Genomic DNA, 22,362 nt, shown 5'->3' on the forward strand with positions numbered 1-22,362 from the left:
CTTCCAGTTTTTCCTGATATCTATACACCTCTGTTTAAAAGTTTAAGAAGTAATAATATGGATGTATGTTTTTGTCACTAAACCCAGATGCCTGGTGTATCTTGTTTCTCGTCACACCTCTGGCCTTCTTAATCTGTGGTTCTGGGATGCACCATTTAGTCAGATTTTCTTCTCTCTCTTAATATTTATTTATGCATATGAGTGCTTCATCTGCATGTGTGCCTCCTGCCAGAAGAGGACATCTATGTGTGGTTGCTATGCTATGTATGTGCTATGTGAGATGCTGTGTGGTTGCTAGCAATTGAACTCGAGATCTCTGAAAAAGCAGCCAGTGCTCTTAAGTGCTGAGCCATCTCTCCAGTCCCTGGACAAGATTTTCTTAGCCAAATATTATATAAGATAGTATTTCAGCCAGGAGTGGTAGATCGTGATCTATTAATCCCAGCAGCCTGGAGGCAGACCTCTGAGTTCGAGGCCAGCCTGGTCTACAGAGCTTGTTCCAGAACAGCCAGGACTGTACCAAGAAACCCGGTCTCAAACAAATAAACAATAACAGAAAAGATAGTATTGAAAGAATGGTAATTTGTGTCCACATGTCAAGGGTCCAGCACTGAGGAACAGCGGGTCATTAGAGCTTATGGATCATTAAAGTATCTTATGGCAAAGTGTCTGGACTGGGAACACTCTTCTTGACAGTGAGTAGGTCGGGTTAGCAATCACCATTGTGTTTTACCAATCCAGGCACTAGTTCTTGGAGCTGCTTGCCAATCAGGATAATAGATGGAGCTACCACTGGAGCATAGATTCTTTTTTCTAGCCCACGGCTCTTTCTAATACAGAACAGTACTGTTTTCTCGGGACAGTGGTTTAGAACCTCACTTGAATACGGTTTATGGTTTTCTTTCTGAACTCTGCTGCTTCTTTGTCACAGGCAGATTGTTTGGTGAAAGACAGTTTCTAATTTAAGTGTTGTCCCCAGTTAACTCTGTGTTAACAAAAGTTTCCAGGTGAGGTTAGAGAGATAGATGTCTTAGCAGTTACAAACACATGTTGATCTTGTAGAAAACTAAGTAAGGTTTGATTTTCAGCACCACAGTGGAGTTTACAACCGTCTTTAACTCCGGAGGATCTGGCATCCTCTTCTGGCCTCTGTGCAAACCAAACTCCACTTCAGTACCCATACATACATACAGGCAAAACACTCATACATATAAAATAAAAATAGTAAATAAATCTTTAAGAAAGTCTTCAGCATATACTACTACTGAAACTGGAGAATACTTGACCTTCAAAAGATGGGCCATTTCTCGATGGTTAAGTATTTTTATGTGTTTTAATGTTTTGTTCTACTATATTCATGTCTGTGCATCACATATGTTCCTGGTGCCTTTGGAGACGAGAAGGGCATTAGATCCCCTGGAACTGGAGTTACAAATAGTTGTGAGCCACTATGTGGGTGTTGGGAATTAAACCTGATCCTCTGCAAAAGCAGCAAGCTCTCCTAACTACTAAGCCATCACCTAACCACTAAGCCATCACTTGGAGTCCCAGTTTGTTTCTATGTAAAGTAGAAGCAGGAATAGCACTTGCCTCAGACTGTCGAGAGGCTCAGGTATGGGGATGGGTTTTGAAAAACCCATTGTGGGGCTGGGGATTTAGCTCAGTGGTAGAGCGCTTACCTAGGAAGCGCAAGGCCCTGGGTTCGGTCCCCAGCTCCGGAAAAAAAAAAAAAAAGAAAAGAAAAGAAAAACCCATTGTATGTTACCAACTGTCTTTTACACACTTTCCTATTGGGTATTACCATGTTTTCTAATTACTTTCGATGAATAAATCCTAGCAGATGCTGATAAATCCTACTTAGTGGTATCATGCTGTGCCAATAATCAATAGCAGTTCAGCGGGGCAGATGTCTCTTGAGTGACCTGCCTAGTACTGTCTGACCTCTAACAAAGTAGCTTGAAGTCAGGCCCTTCCTCCAGTGCTCAGATAACATGGTCCAAAGGTGACTGACCAACTTGGGATTCCAAGAAAGTCTGGATATGCTTAAGAGTTGAGTGAGTCCGCCGGACCAATAAAGATGGGAGCCGCCTTAGTAGGGAGGGTATTGGAGAGCGAAAGTACACATCTCTATCAGTGGACTGCAGGAGTGAACGAAGGCTTACCTTAGACTTCTTATACTTGCGGGGGTAGTCAAGGAACCTCTCAGAACTTCAGTTTCCTTAGCTGTGAAGTCAAATTAGCCAGAGGTGGCAGCCCATGCCACTAAACCCAGAATCTTGGGTGGCTGAGGCAGTACCATGTGTTAGAGGCCAGTCAGGACTACGCAAGACATAGCTAAAAAAGAAAAGAAAGACCTACCCAACACTTAACAAACAAGATAGTATCTACCATATTGATTTGTTTAATAGTTAATACTTTATTTGAACTTAGCATATCAACTGGCACAGAGTAAAAGTTTCATTAAACACCACTGTTTTAGTGATACTTTAATAATGAACTGTGTCATTCCGAGAATAATTCGTTGCTGTACTGTCGTCGGGACGAGATGAGGATTCTAAGACCAGTAGGCCAGTCGGCGCCAGCAGCAGGGGTGGCGGCGTGCAGGGAAACACACTGAACCCCCGCTCCCAGGGTCACGTGGCTCGTGGCCGCGCCCCTATCCAGGGAGTCCGGAGCTGCTGCGGCAGCACTCGGTGCGCGTGCGCGGAGGCCTGCGCGCTCTGCGGCGCGGTCCGCGGCGGAGGCGGCTCGAGCGGACAGGGGGTGGCGGATGGCTCTGCGGGACCAGGCGGTCTTCGGACCCGGTTCCCGCGGGTCGTTGGACGAGGCTGGGGCCGAGGGGCGCGAGGCGGCGGCCCTTGCGGCGGCGGGAGTCGCGCTGGAGGACGATGAGGAGGACGATGGCCGCCGGGGCCTGCTGCGCTGGGACGGCTTCTCAGCCTGGCTACACTGCGTGTGTGTGGTGGGCTTCGACCTGGAGCTGGGCCAGGCGGTGGAGGTGAGGCGGAGCCGCACCCTGTCTCCACCCTTGGGCGGCCGGGACCTGGCCGCGGCGCATCCGGGCGTGGCTCGTAGCCCCTGCGCGGCTCAGCTGGGCGGCGCTTCTCCGGCCTTTCGGTGGGAGGATCGTGGGCTGCGGCTAAGGGTGAAAAGTTCTTTGTAGGCCCCTCCTAAATACTTGTTGATGTTCCTCTTTAAAAAAACAAAACAAAACACAGCGATAACTGAAGGGTAGCGGCACCCACAAAAGGCTGCAGCAGACAGGATGTTTGCTTGGAACTTTCAAGAAAGGAACAATACCCCCCCAGCATATGTGAATTATAGTAGCCAAACGTGCACGTCCAATCCTGTGGGCTGACTGTATTGCCAATTGAGTTAACTCATAGATCGGCCCACTAAGTCCGAGTCAAAATGCTTAGCATGCATTTTCTCCCTTTTTCTCTCTGCTTCCCTTTTCTGGGTGGAGTGTTGTTGGGCCCCCATTCCCTCCAAGTCTCTCCCTAGCATTACAAATAGAATTCAGGGCCTTCTGAAAACTAGGCAAGCTCTCAAGAGCTGTTCCCACACCACCTCCCCCGTCCCCTGCTGTTTCTTAATACAGATTCTGTAACAGCTCCCAGAAACCTAATGTCAGTGGGAAAATCTTAGACTTGTAAAAATCTCAGATATCGTAACATCCTTACCTAAAAGGCCTTCGAATCTCACTCATTTTTGCCATCATTTAGTCGCCCCCCCTCTTTTTTGCTAGCATAAAAGGTTTGTCTTAATTTATCCAAGGAAAAAGTTAATAGAAAGGCATATGTTCTGAAGTTTTTAGTATTTTGTTATTGTTCTTTTGGCATCCATGAAAGATTCTAATCTTATTCTAACTTTGGTGGTCTGGTTGTTTCAAACGAGAAACTGCTGCTTGTGTATCCCACCCTCTCTTGTCTTTTGGGTCAGTATTCATTTAAATACTGAAGCTTTCATTAAGATCCAGGCACTATGCGAGTCCGGTGAACATGCACATAAAGTATGGTCTAACCTGTATTTATGGATTGAGACAATAAGGTGGAGACCTAAGAATTAATCTACACAGTCAATAGGATCAAATTTATTGCCTGACATAGTATTCAATAAACATTTGTTGTTAGAGTTAGTACATAGAGCAATTCTGTATTTTATTTGAGACAGGGATAACAATCTCCAAGGACTGAAGACATTTATTTTTAAAGATTTGTTTATATAATGTGTGTGTGAATGTTTTGCCTTCATGTCTGTATGTAGAGAGCATTTGTATCTTGTGCTTGTGGAGTCTGGAAAAGGGGGTTAGATCTACTCGATCTGCAGTCCTTCTGGTCCCGTAGGTGCTGGGAACTGAACTCACATCCTCAGGAAGAGCAGCAAGTGCTCCTAATAGCTGAGCCATCTCTCCAGCCCCTGAAGACCATCTTTTATACTAGTAATTTAATAATAAACTAAAATTACATGTGTGGCAAAATAAAAATTGGAAAGCAGAAGCTGTTATATTTGGTCACATTTTTAAAAAAGATTTATTTATGTGTGGATGTTCTGCTTGCCTGTGTGTCCCAGCTCCACTCTCCTGCCTAGAGGTCAGAAGAGGGCATCAGGGCCTCTGAACTGGGCCGGCAGATGGCTGAGAGCTGCCGCTGAGCCTGGGTCCTCTGGAACCAGAGTGTTCTTACCCAATGAGCCATCTCTCTAGCTCCATTGATTCGTTTTTAAAATCTCATCATTTGGAACATTGCTTTTTCATGAGTATTTTCCTTTTCTTAATAAGCGGAATATCTCGACAAAGTTGAGGTGATGAAAAATAAGTCATTAAAGGTTACATATTAAATTTTATTTCCCACAGCAGTTTTCTTTACGAAGTAGTTCTTAGGTTGTTTTTTTGTTTTGTTTTGTTTTTTGCTTCAAAAAAAATCAACAGTTTGAACTTTCTTGGAAAATAAGACAAAGTTCTGTTTATAGTTAGACTGTTTGAACTAATCCATGGATTCTTTGTTACATTCTGTGTCCAGATTAAGGATCACTGCTTTAAGAAAGATAGGAGAGGAAGGTTCCTTCCTTCATAAAGGATCTAAAGAAAGACAAACACTAGATGTAAGATGATTTTACTTTGAGACCAGATCTCACTCTCCTGGAATACATGTAGCCCAGGCTGGCCTTGAACTCACAGCAGTCTTCCTGTCTCAGTCTACACCCCTCACCACTCTACCTCCTAGCACTGGGATTAACTAGTGGTTTATCTGTGTGCGCGTGTGAGTGAATGGGCATGCGTGTGTGTCACTGTGCGCACAGTGAGTACTGCACAGAACAGGAGCTGATTCCTTTCTTTCATTGTGAGCCATGCTCAGGCCTAAAGACTTGGCAGCTGCAGATTCCCCTAAACAGCTGAGCCTTCTCCCTGGCCCTTAGCTTTATTCTTGGAGACCGGGTCTCCCTATGTAAACCAGGCTGGCGTCAAACTCAGGAGATCCGCCTACTGTCTCCTGAGCACACCACCGTGCCGAGCCTTTTATTTATTTTACTGAAGGAGAAATAGTTCTTTTTAAATTAACATAAAGCAGGAATGAATATATGAAATAGTTGAAGCTATATATATATACACACACACACATATATATATACACATACACATGTATACACATACACACACATATATATATAAGCTGCATGTGTGTTGCAAATGTATAGGAGTAGCAGTTAAGATGTGTTGGGAGTGACAGATGTAGTGGCTACAGCCTAAGTCTGTAAGTGACAACCAGGGAGGCTCAAAAGGAAGATTACAGAATAGCAGTCACAGATGGGGACAGCACAGTCCTGGAAGCTGCCAGCCTCATCAGTCTCAGCATCAGGATTCAGGGGCTCTCTGCTATGCCAGAAAACCTATATATTTACTTCTTTTTTTCATCCTATTTTGTTGTTTTTCAAGACGGTTTCTCTGTGTAGCCCTGGCTGTCCTGAAACTCACTCTGTAGACCAGGCTGGCCTCCAGCTCAGAGATCCACCTTCTGTCTCCTGAGTGGTAGAACTAGTAAAGGCAGATGCAACCACACCACCACCACCGGGCTATACATTTGTTTCTTAGAAATGCACAATCCACACCTAGGATCATTTGACAAAAGATGAGAGCCCAATGAATAATCCAGTTGAAGCCCTGGAGGGATGTCAGCATTCTTTAAAAAGCAAAACAGAACAAAACAAAAGCAAACAAAATGTAGAATTAGAGCCACTTTACATCACCAAAGAGACTGCGTGGAGTAGCAATTAGAAGCCTAGTCTGTGGTGCTGCAGACCTGTAAGCCCAGCACTGAAGAGGCAGAAGGCGGCCATGGCCAGCCTATCCTACAGGGGATTTCCAGGCCAGCCAAGGCTATACTAGGACAACCTGCCCTCCTACAGGCAGCAACAGCAAATAGCACTTGAGTTTGAGCCACATAACCTCTCTGTAGGATAACAGTTACCGCTCTCTCTGTAGGACAACAGTAGTCCTACACCATTGCTTTGTGAGATAAATTAGTGTTGGGAAAGCATTTAGAATGATATTTGAGACAAAACAATGTATTTTGGGTAGCATTGATTTTCTAGAAATGTTTTCAATTTCCTATTTTAAGGTAAGGACTCTGAAATGTAACCAACTTACCCCAAATCATAAAGTTTAGTAAACCAGAATTTTGATTCCTTTGGTTCCAAAAGCTTTATTCGCTCTAATAATGTGAGCTATCCTGAGTAAAAGATGAAGGTACTCGGAGAAATCCGAAGCAGTGCAGACCTGTGAAATGCCAGTGATAACGGAAAGCGAGATTCCTGAGTTACTGGCAGTGACGGCTTGCCTTCCTCAGGGTTTCCCCTTACACAGCAATGCTAAATAAAACATCCCGAGTCCTTCTAACCTGGAAACCTGGAATCCAAATGCCTCAACGTCTTAAAACTTAAGAAATTAGAGTGAACTTTAGGTCTTTAGAGCTTTATATTTCTCATTTAATCAGTTAATAAGAGTCCCTTTAGGTATTACAGGACCAACCTTGAGGGCAGTACTACTAAAGTCTCTTTTGGAATGGAATAATAGCTTGCTTCTCAGCTGTCGTGCTCAGAGGACCCTGTGTTGCTATGTTTCCTGTAATGGGAACGAAGTATTGGACAGTGGTGATATATGAGGGAAAGAAGTTTATTTAGCTCACAGGCCTAGAGGTCTAGTAGTGGCAGTACCATCTGTTATCGAGGGCCTGGCTTCATGACCTTAGCGGGTGACATTACAATGAGAACGTAATGAAGGAGTCATATGGTGAGAAGGAAAGCCAGACCATGGGGTAGTGGGGCAGTTTCTTTTGAAAATTAATGAAAAGAAAATGTAAAGTCCTCTCTAGGACTAATCTCCTTGAGACCGTCATTATTCCTTTCTAGGCCACTAGCTCAGCACTGCACTGGGACCACACTTCCTACATAGGGTACGTACAAACCATGTATGCTAATATATCGAGTGCAGGTGCCTCCCTCGGTGCAGGCATCAGATCCCCCTGGAACTGGGCTGTAAGTGAGGGTGAGGCACCTGACATGGCTGCATGGCTGCTGGAAACCAAACTTGGGTCTTTTAGATGAGCAGTGAGCTACCCACCCTGTTAGGTACCCTGGTTAGGTGTCTTAACCAGTGAGCTACCCACCCTGTTAGGTACCCTGGTTAGGTGTCTTAACCAGTGAGCTACCCACCCTGTTAGGTACCCTGGTTAGGTGTCTTAACCAGTGAGCTACTCACCCTGTTAGATACCCTGTTTAGGTGTCTTAACCAGTGAGCTACTCACCCTGTTAGGTACCCTGTTTAGGTGTCTTAACCAGTGAGCTACCCACACTGTTAGATACCCTGGTTAGGTGTCTTAACCAGTGAGCTACCCACCCTGTTAGGTACCCTGTTAGGCACACGCACACACACAAACGCACACACACACGCACACACACGCGCGCACACACACACGCACACACACACGTGCACACACACATGCACACAAACAACAAACAGTTGAGCTCTTGCTGTGCTGCTGAGGTTGGTGTCACAAGCCCGAGCTCAGGTGATCATGTTGTTTCTGTCTCCTGAATACTGAGACCACAGGCACGGGCCCCTGTGCCCTGATCTCTGGGAGGTGATGAGGTGAGGGTAATTGTTATAAATCTTCATTATTGGGGTTGGGGATTTAGCTCAGTGGTAGAGTGCTTGCCTAGCAACCACAAGGCCCTGGGTTTAGTCCCCAGCTCCAGAATCAATCAATCAATCAATCTTCATTATTATTTAATGAAAGAGTTAAATAAGAGCTGCAGTAAGTTTTCTAATACTTAAGTGAACATTTTCCAATGTGAGATGAGATTTGGAGCCTTTAAAACTTGAAAAATTAATTTTTTTATGTCACCTAATAAAAATAATATATATTTTCATTTAATAAAAGCTATAGAAAAGAAGAAAGGAAGAGCATGTGCTCTGTTTCACGTCCTGGACAGAACTTGATAGGTAAGATCAGAATAGTTGAGCAGTCCTAAGCATGGCCACAGGAAGGTGCAGGAAAATCCAAAGCCCAGGCAAGGGCTGCTAGGGGTTTTGCTTGTTTTAGTTCAGATGTTTGCATAATGTAAGATCTATCCAATTAGAACACAGTTCAGTGATTTTAGTATTTTCCTGAACCACATACCTCATACCACTAATAGATCATTCCCTCCCTTCTAAAAGGAAACCAATGTCTGCTAACAGCCCTTTGTCAGCAGCCCTGGGGCACACAAAAGTCTGTGTTCAATTTTGCTTCCTGTGTACATTTCACATGAATGACTCATACATGTGGCCTCTTCTGGCTGCTTTCACTTCCCATGTTTTCAGGGTCCATCTGTCAGGTGTGTCCAGCCATTTGATATTGCAATACCTCATTGTCTACAAAGGTAATGCTTGAGAACTACAGGACCAAGTCACAAAAGTGTATCTCACAATGTCTAAGTAAGTTTACCATGGGTGCTGGGCTGCCCTCATTGCCTTCCTGGGGTGAGGATGCAGCTGGAGGCTGGACACTGTCTGCTCGTCCTTTATGGCTGAGTAGTGTAGCATGTGTTTGCATGTGCCACATCTGTTTATCTGCTCACTGACAGGAGGTATTTCTGTGGCCACCGTGAGTGCAGCAGGGTACCTGGCACTAGATTTCACAGGGCACCTTTTCCCTACTCTTGGTTGTGTTTATAGAGATAAAGTGACTTGGCTGTATATGACAATGTTTCTACCAGCAACATAAAAGGATTCCAGTTTTTCCTGATCCTTGCTACTCTTATCTGTTCTTTGGAATGTCCAAATGGGTAGGAGTGATCTTTTATCTTGCCTTCATTTGCATTTTCCTTATGACTAAGCTGTTGTCTTCTTGTGCTTCTTAGCTGTTTGTTTGATGCTACCAGAGTTGGATCCAGACTGTTCCACACGACAGCATGGTAGATATGGCTGGCTTAGTTATAGCTCCAGGCCTTTTCTTTTACATGTGTGTACATGTGATACCACCAGTAACTCATGTTCTTAGTTATCTCTTCAGAGACCACAGTCTTCACACTGAAGGCAGCTGTGCAGGGTCATAGCAGATCCATCTACTTTTCTGGAAATAGTTTGTTTAAAACATTTCTTGCCTTGGGATGTAATATATATTACACACATATCCTGTGTAAAGACAAAGTGGTAAAATAAAATGAAACAGTTCATATATGTGTGAATGATTTTTTTTAAAAAACTATTTTTTTTGTGGTCCTACTCAGGCCTTAATTATCTTTGTTTTTCATGCAGTCCCACCTCTATTTGTTGTAACTCAGAAGACTAATACAGTCAGCAGAACCCTTGATGCTCTCCTGCACTTGATTCTTTTACATTTTTATGTATTTATTTGTGCAGTGTGTGTGCGTGTGTGTGCGTGTGCATGTGTATGTGTGTGTGTGTGTGTGTGTGTGTGTGTGTGTGTGTGTGTGTGTGTATAGCATTGGAAGGACAGGAGAACTAAGCATAGAGTTGCTGAAGATAAGTTGTCATAGGCCACCAGCATGACTGAGTTCAACAAGCTCCTGACCAACTCGGCTGCAGTCAAACATCCATTTTTGAGACAGCCTCACCGTGTTGTGCAGGTTGGCTTGGAACCTCCACATGGTCCAGTCTGACCCCAGAATCTTCCTTCCTAGGCTTTTTAAGTGCTAGGATTTAGGCTCATACCAGTTGCCCTGCATATAGTGAGATTTCCATGAACTATAACTGAAATAGAACATGCTAGTAATGGGTTCTAGATGTTGTCTCTGCTTTCACAATTGCAAGTAAAATAATCTCAGCATGAACAAAGGAAGACTTGGATACGTATGAAGTATTCTGCGCTAATACTCATGTCAAATAGAGTGAATTGGGTGTGTCCTCAGATGAAGCAAAGGTGTATTTGTTTTATAAGTCTCTTCTCTGGACTAGAGACTGTCTTAAGTGTAATGACAGAGAGGTAGTTCTTTTATGAATTCCTATTTGGGGAAAAATTGACCATGAATATTTTTTTTCTTTTTGTTTTTTTTTCTTTTTGTTTTTTTTTTTTTCCGGAGCTGGGGACCGAACCCAGGGCCTTGCGCTCGCTAGGCAAGCGCTCTACTGCTGAGCTAAATCCCCAACCCCTTTCTTTTTGTTGTTAAAGGTGACAAAAACCTAGTTCAAGCTGACATGAGAAAACAAAATTATGTTTGTGTGTGTTGGCCTCAACCAATGGTTGGCAGACACTGGACCTCTCCAGCTCCATCCCAACCCTCTTTTTACTTTTTATTTTAAGACATGTCTCACTCAGTTGTCCAGGCCAACTTGGACTCTCTCTCTAGTTAAGGCTGGTCTTAAACTTACATTTTCCTGCCTTTGCTTCTCAAGTGGTTCTGATGATAGACCTGTGCCAGCAGACCTGGTTGTGAAAACAATTTATTGATGAGTGCTCTTTCAAAGTCTGTGATGCAGAGCACAGCTCCACTGATGAGATAAGCACTGCTGTAAGGAGTTAGCTTTTTGCCACCTGTCTCTCTCCTACATTGATTAAAATAATGTAAGACACGAACAGCAGGTAGAAGGTTGTTAGAACACAGTAAACTATCACATTACTAATGTGGAATGTTTTAAATATATTTACGTACTTCTTTTCTTATTTTGAAGCTAAGCATGGAACCTAGCGCCATATACTCTTAATGCCGAGCTCTATCCCAGCTACAGTAGGAGGTTTTGTTGGAAGCAAAGAGTATTGAAGAAATTGACATGTGGAAACAAACCAGTTTGAGCTCTAGCTCAGAGTTAGATGAGAAAAAGCGCTTAAGATATTAGGAGAAAGATCACGAAGCCACTGTTGCTTCCTGAATTCCCATAACTTCTGATCCCATTTGTGTTGTTGATGTTTTTCTTCAACAGAACACTCTATATGCAACCCCCTCCCCCCCAACACACACACACTTTTTGAGACAAGGTCTCAAGTATATCAAAATGATCTTGAACTCTTGTTACCAAGGAAGATCTTGACCTTGAACTTCTGATCTGATCCTCTTGTCTCTAGAATTATAAGCATGTGCTACTGTGCCAAGTTTATATGGCTCTGGGGAGCAAACTCACAGTTCCATTAGTGCTAGGAAAACATTCTACAATTTCCTGCCTCATTTTGAATCTTTACTGCTGGAATTTTCCCCCTAATCTACTTTTTTTTTTAAAGATTTATTTATTTATTATATATAAGTACACTGTAGCTGTCTTCAGATACACCAGAAGAGGGAATTGAATCTCTTTACAGATGGTTGTGAGCCACCATGTGGTTGCTGGGAATTGAACTCATGACCTCTGGAAGAGCAGTCGGGTGCTCTTAACTGCTGAGCCATCTCTCCAGCCCCCCCACCCCAATCTACTTTTAAACAATTACATTTTGCCGTTAAGCATTACTGTGGTGCTGGGAATTGAACCTGGGATCTCAAGCATGCTAAATAAAAGCTTTTCTCCCAACCCTGTAATTTCAAAATATAAATTATATGGCATGATTTAGAAAGGCAGTATCATGATGTATGGCTGTAATCCTAGCACTTGGAAGGTTGAAACAGGAGGGTTGATTCAGTTTGAGGCCAGCCTGGGCTACATAGTAAAATTCTCTCTCAAAGAACAAAACACCTAAAACAAAACAAAGTTGCAAATTCTCAAAGAAAACAAAACAGCAGCAACAATAACAACAAAAACAAATCCAGGTTTGGTAGTTCACATCTGTGATTCTAGCACTTGGAGCAAAAGATCAGGGGTTCAAGACCGTCCTTACTACACAGTCGAGCGGTCTCCAACAAACCAAGACAATGAAAGATAAACTACTTCAAACTGAAGGTTGTAGACTTTGAGTCATCATGCTGAGTATATAGAAAATATTAAATTCTAAGCCATGTATACATTTGCAGCTCTCTCAGTCTCAGTTTGGTGTGGGATATATGAGATTCTGTAACAAAAAAAACCCAAAAAACACAAACAAATAACCCCTCCCCCCAAACCAACAACAATAACAAAACGACAGAAAAAGTATTGAGTAACAATACTGCTGGAGGAGAAAGGGGTGGTTTCCTTTTCTTTTTAGAATTTTTTTGAGACAAGAGTTGTGTTTAACCCGAGCTGTCCTGAAACTTACCCTGTGCTGCCCAGGCTAATCTCAGACCCATAGTGATCTTCCTGCCTCAGTCTCCTGTGTGCTGAGATTATTATAGACTTTTACCACCACACCCTGCTAAAACCTACTTTTTAGTCACTCGGGGAAGTGGGCTGATCTGTAGGATGATGTCTGTGTCCTCTACTGACTGTTGCTGGTTCTGGCAGGAGCTGCTTTGGCCCCGACCTCCTTCCACTACAGAGACTGATAGGCAGCTGTTTTCCTCAAAGGGTTCTATGGTCACTGCAGGTGCTAAACTAGGGAAAGACAGTTATTCAAAGGAATGGGGTGTGTGTGGTTATGATAGGCTGTATGGTAGACATTTTTTAAATTTTAGGTAATTTTTTTCCTCTAAGTATTTTGATGTATAGTACTCATGGATTCAACTGAAAAGTTATTTCTTGAACAAGTATGAGTCAAAATAGAGATTATGTTTTCTTTAGATTTTAAGTTTCAAACAGGAAGAGAAGGCGTTTAGGTCTCACCAGTCTTAGAGCTAATTTTGATGTAATTTTTAAAGCTAATGTAACTTCTACTTAGTTCTTCTTAGCTCCTTCCTTTTTTTTAATTACTAAAAAATATTTTTATTTATGTGTGAGACAGAGTTTCTGGGCTAGCCTTGAAGGGGCTCAAGGTAGTCTCTTGATAAAGCCTTACAAGTGTCTGTGACTACGGGTGACACCACAGCCCCAGCTCTGATTTCTTAAAACCTTTTTGGCTATACTCAACTAGAATTCAGGCATCCCCATTCTATGCTAACATAAATTAACTTCTTTCTTCCAGGTAATTTATCCTCAGCATTGCAAACTCACTGATAAAGAAGTAAGTAAATGCGTCTCTCTGTGTAGTCTGCTGTCCTTTTGCCTGTTCCTGTTGGAGTGTGCGGACCAGCATCCATGACTCTGCTTTTCCCTTTCAGAAAACGAACATTTGCTATTTGTCCTTTCCAGACTCAAATTCAGGTAACATTCATAAGACATTTCTTTTGAATCTTGTTCTATGTATAAAGTATGGTTTATAGTCTTCATATGGCAAGTAGCAACATGGCATGTTAGACTGCATGATCCATTTTAGCTCAGCACTTCACTGACTTTGAGGTTTGTTTAATGATGCCTGTCATTACTGATTTCACTTTGTTCAGCTCTTAAGGTTACTGTTACGGTGTGATAAGGTAAAACATTACAAAGAACGATACATTCTTAAAATAAAGACAAGATCATTTATTTGGTAACTTATAGTGTATAGTTTATTTTCAGTTCAAAACTTAAAAATTTGCCTGGAACTGTGTAAAAGCAGTAAACGTTTTTTTTAAATGATGTGTGTATATGAATGTGGGTTTGTGCACATGAGTGTAGTGCTCTCAGAGGCCAGAAGAGGTCAGCAGATATCCCCACCCTGGAGCTGGGGCCTAAGGCAGTTAAGAGCCTCTCTGGTCCTCTACAAACTCTCAACACTGAGCCATCTCCCTAGCTCCAAGTTTTCCCAAAACTCAGGAACCAGCAAGAATATAGTGGTGAAATACTGTCATCAATTATTTCCAGTTGTTTATATGAGTTGACTGCATCATGTAAAGCTCTTGAAATAGTGCTTTGTTTATAGACCGTGGACACATTTGCCTGTTATTAAGTTGCTTTCTCTGGTTCCTATGAGCTGTGCTTGTGTGGTCCTAACCATTGATACCTCTCAGGCTACCTCTGTATTTTACTTTCAAGACAGCTTTATAAACTTACAGTGACCAGAACACTCAGCTTCTCAGGTCACACAGAGGGAACCCTTAAAGTAGACTTCAGTTTTCTTACCTTTTGTGCTTATTTCTAATGTCCTGACAATTTACCTGATTTGAGAGATTTGACAGACTATTATTAATTTTCTTTCTGTATAAATGCTTGCAGTTTTTTTCCTTCTTATGTATGTGGAGCTAAGCCTTGGTGAAAGACATGAAAGAAAATTAGTTTCTTACTAATTAGATATTGTTCTCCATCAAGTCTAGCAGGTCTTTTGTTCGTATCTGAACTGATTTAGACCCTTTAATGGTTTTGGTCCATAATGCTAACTGTCTGTCATAGCAACCCCCACCCCCACTCTGTGTGTGTGTGTGTGTGTGTGTGTGTGTGTGTGTGTGTGTGTGTGTGTGTGTTATGGTTGCACGTGCCATGGCTGGCACGGTCAGCAGACCACTTCATAGGACTGATGTTTCTTGTCATGTAAGTGGGTTCCATGGGTCGATAAAGGTAATAAGTGCCTTTATTCTCTGAACCATCTTGCCGACCTAAGATTCTAACCTCTCCCTAGAGATGACATTGACTAGAATCAGTATAAACAACTTTGCTAAATAACTTCTATAGTTTTCCATACATGTTTACCTTCCCACAGTTTACTAATTCTAAAAGGGTAAGTTTTTTAATGTGTCTGGACAAATTTCTGAATTTAACCTTTTAAAATTGTGTCAAGTTCCCTTTGGATGTTAACATTTTCTGTAACATTTTCAGAAACATATAAAATAAGTCTTTTCTGTTGCCCACTACCCTCCACTCCGACCTCCAGTTTTTTGAGAAGAGTTTCTCTGTAACTACTCTGGCTGTCCTCAAACTCACTTTGTAGACCAGGCTGCCTTCAAAGATACAAAAATCTGTCGCCTCTGCCTCCAAAGGGCAGGGATTAAAGGTGCAGCACGGTGCCTGGCTAAGTGTTTTTATTTAAATGTTTTATTGTTATTGTTCAATTTAATACACAGATCCTAGCTACTGAGCCCCAGAGACTAGAGGAAGAACTTCCCTTCTCCTCCAAATAAGACTAAAAGCTAAATACTTGGTATTTTGACAGCCTTTAAAATTTTTAATTAATTAATTAATTAATTTGTATCACTGGGAATTAAAACTTTGATCTTGAGCATGCCAGGCAAGAATTCTTATCACAGAACTACCTGATAGCCTTTTTTTGTTTTGGTGGTTTGGTTTGGTTTTCTTCGGTTTGTTTTTTTTTTTTTAATCTATCTATCTATCTATCTATCTATCTATCTATCTATCTATCTATCTATCATTGTTTGTTTGTTTGTTTGTTTGTTTGTTTTGAGATAGTGTTTTACTTCATAGCCCTGGCTGTCTTGGAACTTACTATGTAGACCAGGCTGGTCTTGAATGCCCAGAGATCCTCTTGCCCCTGCCTCCTAAGTGCTGGGATTAATGACCCACACCTGGCACTTGATAGCCTTTTTAATAAATTATTTAATAGTATCTGTATAGGTCATTTATAAGTTTAAATGGCATTGGATCCCAGTGTGTCACAAGCACATGCCTACCCAAGAGTTCTCTGGACCTGAATGAAGACAGATAACAATAGCTAATTTTGATATGCCTTGACTAGCTCAATGACCCGGCATTCTACTCCTCCCTGAGGTTAACATACATTCTACCCTCCAACTTTCCTATGTCAGCTTGCTAAATCAACATTTCATCTCTGCTACCCCAGAGCCAGTCGTGGGAGTGTCCACTAATCCTTACCTGTTAGTTGCTTTTCTTCCTGTAGCTCTTACATCCGATCCTTCTCCCTCTGAGTCATGGTGAGCCTCTGTCTCCTCTCTCTGGTCCTTTGTCTTTCTGCCCAGACATTGGCTGTATGGCAATTCTTTTTATCAATCAAAGCCAGTTGGTGGCAGGGACCCTGAGGTCTGGAATTGAGGCTTTTTGGGAGCCAAAATAAAACAAAGCATTAGAACCAATTCCCAACATCATAAATCTATATAAATAAAAATTCTAATCTTTTAGGCATATGAATGACCTATAGAATGTTTTTTAAAGTATCTTTTTAATAAACTCCATATCAAATGAATTATAGTTCATTTTACTCAAAGCCTGGTTGGAACGTATTAGCGAGATTGGCAAAAGACTGTGAAAGCAGACCTTGATGGTCTAACAGATGAACATGATCTGGAGACCACTTCAGCGCCCAGAGTTCTCGTGGCTCTCCATCCAAACCACTGTTTTCCCTCTGTGTCCTGCAAAAATGGAAGTTATAATTACACTGCCAACTTTGAGATTGATTTAAAATTTCCAAAATAGCTTTTATTGCTGTGGAAGGAAACCTTGGCACAGCAGAGCAGACTTTAGGAAAGAGTCATAAATCAGGGCTTCCTTCCTGTGGTACAGCCCCCAAACACACGTACAAAGTAGACTAGTACTTTAGACTGTATGAAGACTACACAGAAGACAGTGTTTTTTATAAGTTACAAGGAAGCGATGGTTTGTTGGGCCTGTAACTGTCCGCTTGTGCACACGCCTTTGATCATCATGAATTTAGAAAACTTGGGCTGGTCCTTGTTTCTGTCCCATGCATTTTTTTTTTTTTCTGAGTAAAAATTTAGAGTGTGCTTGCTGTCAGCCACAGTAGCCAACCTTTCCCTCATTGTTTACCATCGTCACCAACTGAATGCATGGGCTCCTTCAGCCTAATCTTCACGGACAGTAATCTTCACATTTTATATGTCAAGGGAGAAAACATAGGCTCAGTAGAGAGGATTTTAAGTAGCAATGAATTCAAGGAAGAAACAGACCTCGTGGGTAGACTTGGCTGCAGACAATATTTGTGTCAAAGAGAAAGGACATTGTAATATACTGTATACTCCTTAAATTATCTGTGCTGAAAGGCCTGTTTTTGCTTTTTTAATGTCTGTATGGACCAATACATTTGTAAAATACATGCTAAAGAAAAGATCAGAAAAAGTGAAATTCGAAAAGTATTAGCAAAACCAAACCAAACCATAAATTTGTCACGCTAACATCAGATTGCTAGAAGAACTTTAAGTGTATTCGATGTACATGTTCCTTTGGTCACACGCCAGTAGCCAGTTTATGAAGTGGTATTAGTGCAGCACTCCTACACTTCCACTGCTCAAAGTCTGTGCTTGTACACTTGCACACATCTACACTTGCTCACTTCTGTATTTCCAAACTTCTGCACTTCTATACCTTTGCACCTATACGTGTCTGTGCTTCTACACTTGAGATGATGTGACCAAAAGTACTGTCTGTGAGCAGTCCCACCACAGCCACAGTAGTCACGGCCGGGTGGACGATGCAGAGGAGAGCCTTTGTCCTTTGCTTCTTTGTTGGTTGCTGTTGTTGTGATGGTCATCAGACTAGCTTGGATTGTAATATTCTTTCCATCTTCCTATTCTGGAATTATAGACATATTCCAATATGCCTTAAAGTTTTATCTTAGTCATATGTATTCTGAGCCACACCATATGTGTGTTTGTGATAAGGTAGAAATTGTCTTTTAAAGTTGTCTGTGTCATCAGGAAAAATACTTATTTTTTCTTTACTCTTTGAGTGACTGTTCTGGTATAAGAAGATTCTCTGCTTACCTTTAACTTTTCTATCTCAGTTCAGGTAAAAGAAGCTTTAAAATTACTCTATACTAATCTTAAAATGGCAGATCTATCTGCTGTCTGGCATTCTTGTAGGAAGAACCATGGCTGAATGCACTGGTACTTTTTGAATGGTCAGTTTGGCCAGAGACGAATGAATTGGACAACTCTGACCTAAAGAGCTTGGCCTTTGAGAAAGGCTTTTGTTAAATGAAGTCAGGAAAGCATTTTCAGTATCTGTTCTGATTGTCAGTGAAATATTGAAAGCAAACCATAGCTGTGTTGGGTGGCTGGGTCAGCAGCAGGAGTACCTGCTGTTTTATAAAAGACCCAGAGTCCATTTCCAGCACCCACATGGTGGCTCACAACTGTTTGTAAGTCAAGTTTCAGAGGGATCTGATGCCCACTTCCAGCCTTCCTACTACACACACATGTGTGCAGGCTAACACTCATACAGATACAATTAAAATAAAATAAACCTTAACAAGAACAGCTTGGGGCTGAGGAGATGATTCTGTCTGTAAAGGGCTTGCCATGCTCACAGGTATATATGTGTACATGCAAACTATGCATCCCATAACGTGCTGTTTATTCAAAATACCATTCAGTCTGTTGGAGCAGCTCGTTTCATGACTGCAGACAGGAAACAGAGAGCACAGCCGAAAGGAGCTCAGTGCAAAGATGTTTTCAGGGACACGCCCCAGTGACCTGCTTCTTCAAGTTAGGCTCTGTCTTCCAAAGTTTTCAGAACCTCCAAAAGTAGTGCCATTAACTGGGTACTTAGCTTGCTAATAAATGAGCCCTTTGTGGGAACACTTTATATTATTCAAACTAGCATTTTCTAAAGAGAAATCTGAGTCATCAATATATAAGTTTAATTAAAACAATACTAGACCACATCACAGAGCATTTTTCTCTGCTTAAATAGGTAAGCAAAACTAAATCTGGGTGTGTGGTATGTACTTGTAACCCTAGAACTCAGGAGACTGAGGCAGGAGGATTTTGAGTTTGATACCAGCCTTGGCTGCATGGTGAGTTCCAGTCTAGCCTGAAACATAGCAAGACGTTGTTTCAAAACACAAAGAAACTCGGTTTCTTTCATTTCTTCTCTCTTATAGCAAAGAAATACTAGTGTCTATAATTGCCATTAGGTATACGTACATAATATGGCTTTTAAAAAGGTTGAACAAATTGTGAAGTTTCTGTGTCCTGCTTAGAATGTCACATAAAATAAAATAAGTTACCTGTATGATGATAAATTTTGGGCATTATTATACATGTTCACATCATGCATGTTGGTGCACATGTGCCAATGTGCTGCCATGTATGTGTGGAGGCCAGAGGACAATTGTCAGGTGTCTGTTCTCTATTTTCATCTACGGGCTCTGGGGTTTGAACTCAGTTCATCTGATTCGAGTAGAAAACACTTTTACCTGGATTGGATGTTTTACCAGCTCGTATGCTTTAGTAAACTAAGTTTTAGAGTATTAATAGTTTTTTAAAGTAATTATTGCCTGACAAATTTAATTAAAATTTGCATTTCAAGAGGCTTGTTGGAATGATTAAAGTTGAAAATTAATTGCTAATTCAGATGATTAAGATGATAAGTTGATTATGGACTCTTACTGAATCTTATATGATATGTGTTATTAAAGGCCTTCTCATTGTGAAATGTAAATCACACTCAGGACCATTTAGTAGAGTAGTGCCAGCACCTGGAACCCCCTCAAGCCTCTTCTGATTCATCCCTCCCTCCTCCAAGTGACTGTTAAAATCCTCCCCCTTCCCCTACCCCCTCCTCCCCCTCCTCCTTCTCCTCCTCCTCCTTCCCCTACCCCCTCCTCCCCCTCCTCCTTCTCCTCCTCCTCCCTCTATCCCCTCCTCCTTCTCCTCCTTCCCCTACCCCCTCCTCCTCCTCCTCCTTCTCCTCCTCCCCCTCCTCCCCCTCCTCCTTCTCCTTCTCCCTCTCCATCCCCCTCCATCCGTTTGTCCCTCCTTCCCTCCCTCCCTCCCTCCCTCCCTCCCTCCCTTCCTTCCTTCCTCTTCCTAATCACTGGTCCATGTATCCTAAAACATTACAGCTTTGTCTACTTTTAAAAGGTTATACATTTGGAAACTGGTGTGTAGTCTAGTGGGGTGGTGCTTACCTAGCACACAAATATTATCTTTGGTGTATTAGGTATTATCTTTGGTGCCGTTCCCTTCATGATGACATGACTGATCTCAGCACTGGGGAGGGAGAGACAGGAGGGTCAGGGGTTCAAGGCTGCTTAGCAAGTTTGAGGCCAACCTGAGCTCCATGGGAGCCTATGTAAATGTAGCTTTTATTCTCCTAATGTAATTGTTGTCTAGGACGCGTACTGCCTGACTGCTAACCTAGACCCAGTCCTGGAAGCTTCTAGCCTCTGTAAAATCTTATCTAGACCTCGAACATTTTCCGCTTCTGAGACTTCCTGCTGAACAAGCTTACCCCTTGTTGTTCTTTCTGAACTTTAGCTGGCTGGTCAACTCAGCTGTTCAGGCTCAAACTCCCCTTCAGGCTTCAAGATTCAAATCTGACTTCTCTCAGCCTCTGACTGAACTGCCCTGCTTGGCCTCACACTGACTCTGGCAATCTGGTCTAGTCTTCTGGCGCCTCATTCTCTGGCGTGTTCTGTCCTCACCAGTGTCTAGCTTGTTCTCTCTTCACCCTGTCTCTGTAAAACTCTCCCGATAAAACTACCTCCTCTCTCTGCCCTTCAAGTACCTTCCCCCTCCGCTCTCTTCTCGTGAGAGTTGGGCATAGTCTGTTCTGTCAAATCTGTCTCTGATTCATCACTTTGTCTGCCACTCCACTAAACATCACTTTCAAACATGGACGCCTCCTTCTACAAACTAACCTTCATTGTTTGGGACTAAAGGTTTGTGCTAAGGCTGAGCCACAGCACAGCTAGGAACAGGTTTGTCCATTAAACAGTCTCAAGGTTCACAGTGTGATCAGTTACGCTGCAACAACTCTATATCCAAAAGAGTTTTTAAAAAAAAATTATATAAATGAGTATGGTGGCACATGCCTTTAATCCTAGCACTTAGGAGACAGAGGCAGGGGGATCACTTAGTTAAAAATCTCACAACTCCACATAGAGAATTCAGGATATCCAGGGCCACATAGTGAGATGCTGTCTCAAAGACAAAACAGAGAAAGTTCATATAGCCATAGATTGAAATAAGAGGTAGGTGTAGGGATGTGTGCATGTGTGTGTACGTGTGTGTGTGCGTGTGCGTGTGCGTGCGTGTGTGTGTGTGTAAGAGAGAGAGAGAGATGTGTGTGTATGTGATGTGTGTATGTGTATGTAATGTGTGTGTCTTCATTTGTTTATATATGTAAGACGATATCTTTTTTTTTTTCTTTTCTTTTTTTCGGAGCTGGAGACCGAACCCAGGGCCTTGCGCTTGCTAGGCAAGTGCTCTACCACTGAGCTAAATCTCCAACCCCTGTAAGACAATATCTTATGTAAACAAATTAAAAGAAAAAAAAAAAGAGTGGCATTGGGAAGAGAATTAGGAAACTGAAGAGACTTAGGAATTAAGATGGAGCTTATCTCTAACATGGTGGCCTGTAGCAAGGCCAGAATTTCTTTATTTTATTCTTTTTAAGACAGGGTCTCACCCTGTGGCTCTGGCTGTTGGCCTTAAGACTCCAGACTGCTACTGGCCTCTGCCTCCCAAGCACTGAGATTAAAGGTGTGCACCATGATGTCCTAGAATTTTTAGGCTTATTTTTCTTATCTAAAATATGAAGAACTGAATAAAAATTATCTCTAAGGTTCTTTCACTGTGATGTTGATGAAACTGGATAAATGTCACATGAAGCTGTCCTGACTTCTTTCTCTTTTTGTTTTCGTTAGGTTGTCTAGGAGACACCCAGTTTTGTTTTAGATTCCGCCAATCTTCTGGGAGGAGGGTCTCACTGCACTGTCTTCTTGATGAATTTGACAAAGATTTACCAGTTTACTTAAAGGTGGGAAAGCCCTGTCTGAGGGAAGCCCTGGCACTTGTTTCTTTAGAGCTGGTGTACTCAGTCACCTTTGGTAACATTCCAGCGTTGTGTGCCCTTTGAGGGTTATTTTATTATGTAGCTGGGTTTCTTAAATAAGGGATAAGGATCCCATATATGAGATGTGAGTGGAATTGACTCTAAAGTTACTCTTCTGGAAATGATGCTATAATAAATTATAAAAACTGACTAGCATGGTGAGGTGCTTTGCTTGGTAGAGATCTGTTGAGATGGACAGGTGGGGTGCCATTATATGATAAATACCATCGTATTCAAGTGATCTC

The 22,362-nt window shown here is 42.1% G+C and overlaps 1 protein-coding gene and 1 long non-coding RNA gene across 7 annotated transcripts in view; one reads left to right on the forward strand and one right to left on the reverse strand.

The window, feature by feature from the left end:
• Positions 1-2,392: 2,392 nt before the first annotated feature.
• On the reverse strand, positions 2,393-19,875 carry LOC134482439 (uncharacterized). Of its 2 annotated transcripts, XR_010058539.1 has the most exons (3): positions 16,577-19,875; positions 16,178-16,356; positions 2,393-9,673 (listed from the first exon to the last, which is right to left on the reverse strand). It is a non-coding gene; the product is annotated as an uncharacterized LOC134482439 (long non-coding RNA). The 2 variants fall into 2 exon arrangements; XR_010058538.1 differs by having other exon boundaries at positions 16,178-19,875.
• Positions 2,723-22,362, forward strand: part of Dennd6a (DENN domain containing 6A) — a 48,363-nt gene continuing 28,723 nt past the window's right edge. For 3 of the 5 annotated variants that reach the window (XR_010058291.1, XR_005494603.2, XM_039094441.2), the window contains exons 1-4: positions 2,771-2,998; positions 13,461-13,499; positions 13,597-13,639; positions 21,930-22,042. Coding sequence is in view for 2 of the 5 variants with exons in the window: in XM_039094441.2 (XP_038950369.1) it covers positions 2,771-2,998; positions 13,461-13,499; positions 13,597-13,639; positions 21,930-22,042 (423 nt within the window). In the remaining 3 variants the exon portion in view is untranslated. Of the gene's footprint in view, positions 2,999-13,460; positions 13,500-13,596; positions 13,640-21,929; positions 22,043-22,362 lie in introns of those variants that run through there. The other 2 variants (NM_001134467.1, XM_017600075.2) reach the window with 2 other exon arrangements.

Source organism: Rattus norvegicus, chromosome 16 (assembly GCF_036323735.1).
Source record: "Rattus norvegicus strain BN/NHsdMcwi chromosome 16, GRCr8, whole genome shotgun sequence".
Classification (NCBI taxonomy): Eukaryota; Metazoa; Chordata; class Mammalia; order Rodentia; family Muridae; genus Rattus; species Rattus norvegicus.